Genomic DNA, 10813 nt, shown 5'->3' with positions numbered 1-10813 from the left:
CATAGAATCATAGAAGAATCATGGAATAATAGAGTTGGAAGGGACCTCCTGGGTCATCTAGTCCAATCCCCCACACAATGCAGGACACTCACAACCCTATCGCTCATCCACTGTAAACACTGTATACAACCAATGCAAAATTCCATTAAAATCCATCAAAATCTTAACGAATATGCCAACACATATGGAAAACAAGACAGTAGCCCACAGACTGGAAATGCTGGCTCTACATTTCAGTTCCAATAAAGGAGATGTCAAAGACTGAAGAAACTGTTTCACTATTGCATTAATTTTTCACATGAGGAAAGTGATGCTCAAAATTTTACAACAGAGACTGTTATATATGGAATGAAAAATGCCAGCTGTTCATAGAATCGCAGAATAACAGAGTTAGAAGGGACATCCTGGGTCATCTAGTCCAACCCCCTGCACTATGCAGGACACTCACAAGCCTATCACTCATCCACTGTAACCTGCTACCCACTCGAATCTTCACAAAATCAGCCTCTCTGTCAGATGGCTATCCAGCCTCTGTTTAAAAATTTCCAAAGATGGAGAACCCACCACCTTCCGAGGAAGCCTGTTCCACTGAGAAACCACTCTGTCAGGAACTTATTCCGGATGTTTAGACAGAATTTCTTTTTAATTAATTCCATCACATTGGTTCTGGTCTGTCCCTCTGGGGCAAGAGAAAACAACGCTGCTCCATCATCTGTATGGCAGCCTTTTAAATATTTGAATGGCCAGGTTGGGGCCAGGACTGAAAAGGCCCTGGCTTGGGTCGAGGCCAGACATGTTTATCTGGGGCCAGGGACTACAAATAGATTAGCACCTGCAGAGTGAAGAGTGTCAGCCACAGGATTGTGTTGCCAGCCACAGGATTGTCTTCTGCCAGCCACAGGATTGTGTTGCCTATTAATTATTCAGACTGAGAAATACATTTAAATGTCTCTCACTTAATGTAGATAGAATAAATAATCAATTTAAGCAAAGATTAGATAAAGCTACTCAGTTGGGTTACCTCCATCATTAAACTATATGAGAAATAACTATGAAATCGAGCATAAAATGTTGCATAAAATAAACTTGAGATTAGAAATGGTGAAAGACAACCCAAAATTTATTGATGCTAATAGCACAAGGCCTTAATGTAATTAAAACAGGTAGTTTTCAGTAAGGAAGGTATGTCCAGCAAGTTATCTAGCATGAAAACAAGTTAAAATATTCTTGTCTTATATATATGTTAGCCTTGTGAAAATATTGATTTATTATTTTAAAATGTTTGACATGTTTCCATTTCCATAGTGAAACACTGCCCTCTAGAGGGAGGGGACTTCTATGGCCAAGTTGGGTGAGTGCTCATCTCTCCACTCCCATGCCCTCATTTGTCACCACGCCACCACAAGCCCCCACACAACACACATATTTAACCTCATAACCTTACAGACTAGATAACCCCTCCCCTTTCTCTTCCCAGTGCCAAGCTCTCTCTATCTTAATCACTCTCTTCCTTTCTACCTCCCTCTCTCTTTGCTATTTCCCCCTTCTCCCCTGCTAGCGCCTGTTGTATCAGCTACAATGGGCTTTAATTCTAGTCTTTAATACAAGGCCATTTGTTTAGGTGCTATTCAGGTGAGGCATCAACAATTCTGTGACCACTGATTTGAGAGAGAGAGAGAGAGAGAGAGAGAGACATTTTATATAACATTTATAAAACAGATAGTTAACATTTATTGGGTGATATGACCATACATAATCATGTCAACCTGTCCCCCCCTCCCAAAATGGTCAATGGTGGCCCTGGAAGGAGTGGAAAGGGGAGGACCCTCCGTGGATGTGTATACAATTATGCTTTCCAACCATATTCTGCATGATCACACCACTTCTGGCGGTTCTTGAAACCTGAAGAATTTTTCAGGACTTTCTCAACAGAAAAAAGTTGAGGAAGGCTGGACTATTTGGGGGTTCATTCTCAAGCACAAATCTTGAGAATTTTTAACTATATTTTTCTGCTACCATGGTGGAATGGTGTATAAATGAAATTTGTAGTGTTGACTATAAATTATTTCATCAACATTTTGAATTGAAACCTGAGAGTGTCTTTTACTTCCATACACTATGCAATTGGCAATACTGACTGGGTGTTATTTACAAATCCCTAGGGATCAACATACCTCCATATGTGGCTCCTTTTCACTGAAGGATTTGTCCTATTACATTTTATTTTGTCCATCATATACAAACCCCGGGGCTACATTTCTGTGAGGAATTTTTTGTGGCTTAAACTTATACCCAGACGCTGAGAAGATAGCATTTTTGTTTTCAGATGTTGAAGCCTATGTGTCACATAGAATGTCCTTGTTCACATAGGTCCAAGATTCAACTTAGCAGTTTAGTTTATGGTTCTAATAGTACTTTAACATAATTTTTAAAATTTGATTATATTTCTATTTGTATACTTATTATAGTTTCACTTACTTGTAATGGCTAATGATGATGATGATGATATCTGTTCAGTTGTGTCCGACCCTCAGTGATTCTGTAGGAAAGTTTTCTCCATTTGTCTCTGTCAGTGACCGCTTCTTTCAGTGGGTCCATGGTCATCCCTGTATCGACTTTGATTGTGTTGAGCCAGTGGATCCTTTGGCGACCACGTTTCCTTTTGCCACTGACCATGCCGAGCATTAATGGCTAATGGGTAGATATAATAAACTTGACTGACTGACTATAAATAAAGACATAATTTACACTATTAATGTGCTTTTATTTTGCTCCAGTGCAAATATCCTATGAATTCATGAGGATTCATAGAGAATTCATAAGTCACGTAGACTTAGATCCTTTTAAAGGTCTAATCTGTGGTCCAGGGTTTGACATCTGATTTGAAATTAGATTTGGGACAATTAGGTGGGGGGGACTAGAGGATCCATAAGGATCCATGTAGATCGGTTTGTTTGTTTTTTTAGAAACCATTTCTGAAGGTCTCTTGTCTTAAAAACCCTATGAGGTTGCCATTATGTCAGCAGCACTTTAAGTCAAAAAGAGAGAATCTGCAGGAGAGCAAGGAAGTGCCCTATTTTCTTTGCACACGAGACGCTCATAGGGGTCCTCCAGCGCAAGCCTCCCCCTCCCTCTCCCTAAGCTAAACTGGACTTCTGAGTAAGAGAGAAGAGAAAGATCCACCGAAGTCAGCGGCCAAATGGATCATCAGTTGGAGGGCCACAGTGACGGGGGGGGGGGCTCTTTCCCGAGGGTGGCGGTCCAGGGGCAGAGCCATGTCGTTCGCCTCCGGGAGGGGCAGAAAGCAGGAGGCCAGCGGCCCTGCGCCCCGAGCAGAGTTCATCCCGCGGGAGCTCCGCCAGGTGGCAGCCCCTCTTCAGCGGCGACAGGTGAGGCGGACGGGGGCGGGCGGTCTGGCCGCCGCCTGGGGCGCTGCGTCGGGCCACCTGGGGTGGGCGGGCAGGCGGGGCCGGGGCGAGGCGAGGCGCGGCGCCTTCTTAACGGAGCGGGGATGCCGGGCGCCGCGATGGTTCGTGCCGGGCTCTGTCTCGATGGCTGTGCAGGAGGGAGGCGGGACTGGGGCGGGCGAGGCGGCCCGCGGGGGGCGGCGGCGGGGGCTCTTTACCTGGGAGGAGATCGGGCTCCGCACCAAGCGCGGGGACCCCCGCCGGGAGATGTGGCTGGTGGTCGACAGGCAAGTCTACGACGTCAGGCACTTCTACTGGCGACACCCCGGGGGCGCCCGCATCTTGAAGGCCCACATAGGGGAGGATGCGACGGTGAGATTGGGGACGGGGGCGCGGGCAGTGTGGTGGTGGTGGTGGTGGAGGTGGTGGTGATGATGATATTGGAAACTGCCTTCGTCAGGGTCCTTTGGAACCGTCTCACTTGGCGCTGCTGACTCTGGTGGCTCCAGGATTCCGGGCAGAGAGACAGACAGACAGACACCCCCCTCCCCCAATCTCTGGTCCCCGAGATCCCTGACCGGTCATGCCAGGAGTTGAACCTGAGCCCTCCTGCATGCGAGGGATATGCCAGAGCATCACGGCTTCACAGGTTTGTCCAGAGCAGGTTGGGGGAGATGACTGACTCCTGCCCTTCCTTTAAAAGTTTCAGATAGATTAGCCCAGCAATTGGAATGTGGCCAGAAATATGATTTAAGTTTGGCTGATTGCATGACTGACTAGAGAAAGTACACTAGTCTCATTCTGCATTTCCATGTGGACATATTTTGTTTCTGTTTCACCTCATGTAGAGCAGGCACTTCTGCCTCCACCCTGCAAAGCACAGAATCCTAACAAACAGTCTGCCTGTTTCCTCAAAGGTGCCAAACATGCAGTGATTTCTCTTCCCTTTCCCTTAGTGGTTATGTAGGGAGGGACCAGTCCCCAGGTCAGTGAGTTGGCAAGGTGAAACACAAATGCCCATCACTGATAGTGTTGTTTGGCATGGGCACGGGTTCAGCACTGTGTCTGTAGAGGACTCACCTGCTGAGTTATTCTTCCCCTGCTGTGCCTGCCTTACACTTTGTGATCCTAGAAAAAAGCAGAACCTTAGAGATAGCTGGGGGTTATGAATACTAAAATCCAAGTAGAGCTGCAGCATGCTGCCAGTGCCAGGGGGCAGGAGAGAAGCAGGTTTATTTAATGTGAATCTGAAAACTGGAAGAAATTCCATTTAGATTAGTTATCCTTCTATGATTAACAAATAAGGCAGGCAACCAACATATTTCTCTACTCTCTTATGGCAACTGACCTTATAACCATGTTGTGATCAGGTTCCCTTTGCAGTCACCATGGATTTAGCATGATGGGAATGGGAACACATCCAAATGGTAGTGCAACCAGGAAATAGTGAGATATTGTCAGATTGCTGCCAGCCCAGACATTCCTCCTGCCAGGTGCATCCATAGCACTTTGCTTGCCTTCACTGGACAGGTGACCTAGTGACTTCTGGATGACGCTCTGGTATTAGGACAAAAACTCTGTGGTAGAAGCTGGTTTTACCATAGGGTTATCCTTAAATGCTAGATCATTACCCAAAAGTCACTGGTATGACACCACTGACCTGGCCTAGGCCTTTCTTTTCTCTTGGTAAGTCCCCCCCATCCCTCGCTGGTTGGCAGAAAGTACTTGGCAGCCCTAGGCCCATGGTTACCCAGCAAGCTTTTGAATCTTGGGTCCCACAGATCTTAGTCTGAAACTTTGACCACCACATGACATTAGATATAATGGGATGATTGCTGCTGAACAATAGCAAGCATTATTATTATTATTTTATTTATTACCTGCCAGTCCTGAACTGGCTTGTGGCGGGTTACAAACGCCCAGTTAAAAACCCATTAAAACTCAATTAAAATGGACAGAAAAAATACATAATCAGACAACATGGTGAAACACCACCCCCATCCCCACCTGACCCTACCTCAAGAGGGATGAGGGACAAGATAACCTGAGTTGCTGTTTGACCCCAGGGGGGCCCCATAGATCTTCCCTAGTGCCCCGGCCTCAACCATAGACCTGGCATAAGAGCTCCATTTTGCAGACCCTGCTGAATGCTGAAAGATCCTGCAGGGCCCATAGCTCACCAGGTTGGGGCCAGGACTGAGAAGGCCCTGGCCCTGGTCAAGGCCAGGCATGCTTCTTTGGAGCTGGAAATGACCAGTAGATTGTCACCCAGAGAGCATAAGTCCTGGGGGGGGGCATAGGGCGGTCCCTCAGGTATGTGGGTCCCAACCCACATAAATCCTTAAAGGTTAAAATCAAACCCTTGAACCAGATCCGGATAGCAACTGGCAACCGGTGTAGCTGCCTCAGCACAGGCTGGATGTGGGCCCTACACGATGTTCCTGCGAGGACCCTAGCTGCCGCATTTTTACACGCATTTTATGCTGCAATTTCCAGGTCAGAGACAAGGGCAGGCCCATGTAGTTACAGAAGTCTATTCTGGAGGTGACAGTTGCATGGATCACCGTGGCCAGGTGTTCAGGGAACAGGTAGGGTGCTAGCAGCAGAGCTTGGCGAAAATGGACAAATGCCTGGCTGGCGACCTGAGTATCCATAGTTAGTTAGGCATCAATGATCACACCCAGATTCCTGGCCTGGGACACAGTTGCAAGTTGCATCCCTAACAGGGTGGGTAATCGCATTTCCTGGCCCATCCCCCTACCTCCCAGCCACAGGACCTCGGTCTTGGAGGGGCTGAGTTTCAGACAACTCTGCTCAAGTCATTCAGTCACCAGGCCTGTGCAACTCATGCAAGTAATGTGGTAGCATACTGTCCAATGGTTGCTGGTGGGCCTGGAGTCAGACCCAAGAAATTCTCCCTCAAGAGCCAAAACAGCCATGGGAAGGATCCCCCCTGCCCTTTACTGACATAAGTTAAGGCTTGAAATCCAGTGCAATGATCTCACCCACTTATCTCTTTCACACACAGGGCCTTCCTTCCTTCCTTCCTTCCTTCCTTCCTTCCTTCCTTCCTTCCTTCCTTCCTTCCTTCCTTCCTTCCTTTTTGGAGGCCTCAGGTAAGAGAAGATTAATGGAGTCTGAACAAGAAACTGGAAGCTTCTGTGTGACAGAACTCAATTCACCATTTTGGGTGGGGGATAGGTTTTGACCTAGGATTAAAGGATGTGCACATTACCCATTTTATTTTTCTTTCCTCCTCTCCACTGAGGCAAGGGAGAAGGTGTACATCTCTATACCAAGAAAGGGCAGTTTTGAAATAGTCATCTGGATAGTTTCGTAATGTTTCGTAATATAGTTTCGTAACTTAGAAATCAGTTTCACAAGCAAATAACCTTAGTAAGTCAAAGACACTTGGTGACAGTTGTAACTAGAGATGCCAACCACCAGGTGGGACCTGGAGATCCCCTGGGATGACAGCTCATCTCCAGACTACAGAGATCAGTTCCTCTGGAGAAAATGGTGGCCTTAGATGCTGGACACGGTACTATTGTCCCATTGGGTTCTCCCCAGGCTCCACCCCCAAATCTCCAGGAGTTTCCCTTCCTGGATCTAGGAACACTACCACCCCCCATCCCCCAACAGTGGCCAGTGGAGACGTGGAAGCCCTAGTGATAACTGCTAATTGAAACAAAGTTAATCAAGCCATGCTGATCAATTAAAAACAAGTTGCTTCCGCCTGGGAAATAATGTTCCCACAAGGATGTACTAGAAACAGTTGTGAACTGGATGCATGGGGTGGCCATCCTTCAGGTACACCTGGGAAGCTCCCGCTCTTACAATTGATCTCCAAGTACCCAAGGCTAATTCCCCTGGAAAAATGGCTGCTTTGGAGACTGGACTCTGGGGCATTGCAGCCTGCTGAGATTCCTCCCCAAGCCTTCCCTCTCCTGGCTCCACCTTCCAAATCTTTAGGTATTTCCCAGCCCAGAGTTGGCAACCCTGGAATAATGACTGGAATAATATCCTGAGAGCAGAGCAAAATAGACTGAAGAAAGAAATGAAAGGAAGTCTGTGGGGGAAACTAATAGAGGAATGATAATGCCAGCCCATCTATAACTCAGCAAGAGGGTGAAAGAAGATATTCAACTGAATTTAGTACTTTGCAAAAAGGAATCAGTTTTTAAAATATAGCTTAATTAATGCCTAACACTAACCCCAAACAAAAGCTCAAAGGTAAAACACAGGGCCATTCCGCACAACTTAAATATAGCAGATGTCTTACCTTTGGTAATCGCTGTTAATTCAATGTTCCGCATGATGTTGTACACAATCTGCAACACTCCTGCAACACTCCCGCAAAAATCGCTTCATTGTAGTGCTTTTCGGGAAATCCAGAAAAGTGGATTCCCCCTTAAAAAAACGCTAGACTCTTGAGAACAACCTGCAACACATCCAAAAAAGACATGTGCATTCTCAATGTAGTGATAGAAAGATTGTCCCTTCCTTGCTCTTGCCCCCGAGCTTCCGGAGACATTATCACCATTTTTCCCCCCTTAGACCGGTGAAAGCAACGAATGAGTGAGGCTTCTCCAGTTAAAGTCCCTCCACAGAAGTGCTTAACAGTAAAACAAAGCTCCCTACTGCAAGCGTCTTTAAAGTTTCCAAGCACAATACAGCTCCCTGTTCAACATTGGCCGTAATTTCGGCCACAAATTGCGCCCATGGGGAGGGGGGAATTTTCTTTTTACTTGAAGAGCATGTAAACGATTAAGCACCACCTCCTACGCCAGCAAAAAAGGTCTTTCTGAGAATGAATGAACAAATATCTGTTGCGACTGGTGTGTTTGGGTTTTTAAAAAACAGTTTTTAAAGGGAAAGGGGCTTTTCGGGAGCACAAACACAACAGTTCATTGGCTGTTCTGCTGGATTGACGGCCAGGGGCAGGACGAAGCGTGGAAAAATATCGCTTCCTTCATGGGAAATGAATAGACTGCTACTGGGACTTCAATATTCCACTAGAATTAAAGGTATGCAGGATGACGAAATTTCACTATTAAATATAGCATTTCTGCATACTGAAAACATTCAGCAAAATTGGCCCCCCACATCCCGCTATCTGAAAAGGATCCTCCAAATTTGCAGGAAGGGGTATTTTGGGGGGTAGGAACTTAGGGAGGGTCACAGCAAGGCTTCATTTAATTTCATTTTTAAAACATACACAAAAGAATGATACTTTTGCTATTACTATATTTTATTGTATCTTCCATATTCATACAACGCATTCCATGCACACTACCTTTGTATATATTGTAAAAAATTTCTTTGGTATTGTAAAAATTCCACTTAGTTCAAGTTTATTCCTATACTGGGGGCAAAGCCCATTTATAAAAATGGGCGAGATCAGGGGCCCGCGGAAGAATGTGTGCCATCCCCTTCCGGCACGCGTGCGCGGGAGGGCATAGGAGAAGGCGTGGATGCGGGCGGCAATGGCGCAGGTGGCTCTGGCCGGGTCTCTGGCGCAGGTGGGCGCCTCCCTGGGCCGCAGGCCATAGCAGTGTCGGCAAGAAGGCTGGCCGGGGCCCACAATGGAGCAGCGGATGCGCGAGGCGATGGGAGAAGGCCATGGCAGGTGGTGTCCGGGCCCGGCCGGCGAAGGTAGGCATGTCCCTGGGGCAGCGGGCCGTGCGTGGCGGAGTTATGGGGGTGGGGGTGGAAGACAGCAGGGGCTGATGGGTGCAGCAGCGGACAGGTGGGAGCTTTTCTATTGTTTTTTCCATAGTTTTAAATATATTAAGCTACTATATTGTGCACTGTCACAAAGTATGAAAGAGGGTTTTTTTTTTAATTACTATGTATCCTTTGCAGGTGGACATCTCAATTGTTGCCTCCTTCACAGTATAAAGTACTGTCTGTATCTTGTTCTTAATACATTTCCCTGAATATTTATGCTCAATTATGAATTCACAATATCTATACACAATCATTTCCACTCTTCACCTGAAATATTAATTAGCATAACTTTATAACATCTGCTCTGAAGGTAAGGGTATAATTACATATATGATGAATATCAACAGTTCTGTTTGCTTCGTTTATCAATGATCAGTTGGAACTTATTTTAAGGATAGAATATATCCATTTGAGATGGCTTATAATTTATAACATTTCTATTCTATATATACTCTGTTTTTTTGTTTAAGAGCTGCAAATGATATAATTTCCTGCTCTTTAACAAAATCACTCCATGTGATAACCCCCACTTGTATCCATGTTTTAAAACTGTCATATATAAAGGCTTGTACAAACTCTGTATTTTGAATTATTAGCATACATGGCAAAGAGTGCTATTCAAATATAAAGTTGCTCCAGCCACAGCAGAGAATGCTGGGGGGCAAGCAGCTGTTGATCTTCCTCATTTGCAGAGTGGCCCAGTAAGTAAAAGCATTTAGCTGTTGCAGCAGAGGCGGCCCTGTAGTGGGGCCTTTCACTGCAAAAGGTACCACATTCACATTGTTCTTGTTAAGACAAGTGGCCTATGGAATTCCTGTGCAACCTCCATGTCCAGCATACACAGATATCTGGTTTGAATTAACGTTTCAATCGGTTGCTGGACAGTTCCAAGAAAGTGGTATTTTCTATATTTGATCATACTATTTCACCACTAAATCCCTCTCTGACTTCCTCGATTCCAGAACAAGGTGTTCAGTGTCTGCCTTGTTTCCTATTTCAATAACTTCCTTTAAAACCATAATGTTGCTGAGAAATTCCAAGCAGGATATGCAAGAGTCCATGCTCATGCAATATTCTCTGTTATATAACATTGTCCTGTCTCTTCCCCCCCCCCCCCCCGTGATCTCACAGGATGCCTTTCACACAATGCATGCTGACTCTACATTAGTGAAGAGTTTTTTGAGCTCGCTGCAGATTGGGGAGCTGGCATCAGATGAGCCTAGTTCTGAACCCTCCAAAAATGTAAGTCTGTCCTGAGAATGCCCTACGTGCTTCTTCTCTACCAACTGGCATTCTCACTGTTCTGCTCTGTTCCAACACCTGCTGCACATTTCAGGGATGCTTATTTCATTTCATTGATGTCTGCCCTAGAGGAGGCATTATGCTACGCTGCCTCCCGGTTTTTGGCCCAGGGCTAGTTGCTCCAATTTTCCCCACCATCACATGGGGGAGCCTTTAGCCCACTTCCCTCTGCCTCAAATATTTCCACTTGAATGAGGGAGCAAAAGAACAGGAAGTGGAAACTTCCCACCTCCCTATCATCTTCTAGCCCCATTTTGTCACATTTGACCCCTGCTCCGAGTCCAAATTTTTTTAAATTTAAAAAATAAGTCTATTGTGTTATAATAAAAACAATTTTAAAATGCCCCCCCCCCCAGGCCTCCACAGCTCAGCTC

The 10813-nt window shown here is 45.9% G+C and overlaps 1 protein-coding gene across 1 annotated transcript in view; it reads left to right on the top strand.

Annotated features, from left to right (window-relative positions):
• The first annotated feature begins 3275 nt into the window (after positions 1-3275).
• Positions 3276-10813, top strand: part of LOC143828914 (acyl-CoA (8-3)-desaturase-like) — a 31298-nt gene continuing 23760 nt past the window's right edge. The window contains exons 1-2 of the mRNA XM_077319075.1: positions 3276-3779; positions 10269-10379. Of these exons, the coding sequence (XP_077175190.1) occupies positions 3276-3779; positions 10269-10379 (615 nt within the window). The remainder of the gene's footprint in view (positions 3780-10268; positions 10380-10813) is intronic.

This window comes from Paroedura picta, chromosome 2 (genome assembly GCF_049243985.1).
Source record: "Paroedura picta isolate Pp20150507F chromosome 2, Ppicta_v3.0, whole genome shotgun sequence".
Lineage (NCBI taxonomy): Eukaryota > Metazoa > Chordata > Lepidosauria > Squamata > Gekkonidae > Paroedura > Paroedura picta.
The sequence above is the reverse complement of the archived record's forward strand: the minus strand, read 5'-3'. Positions and strand labels throughout refer to the sequence as shown.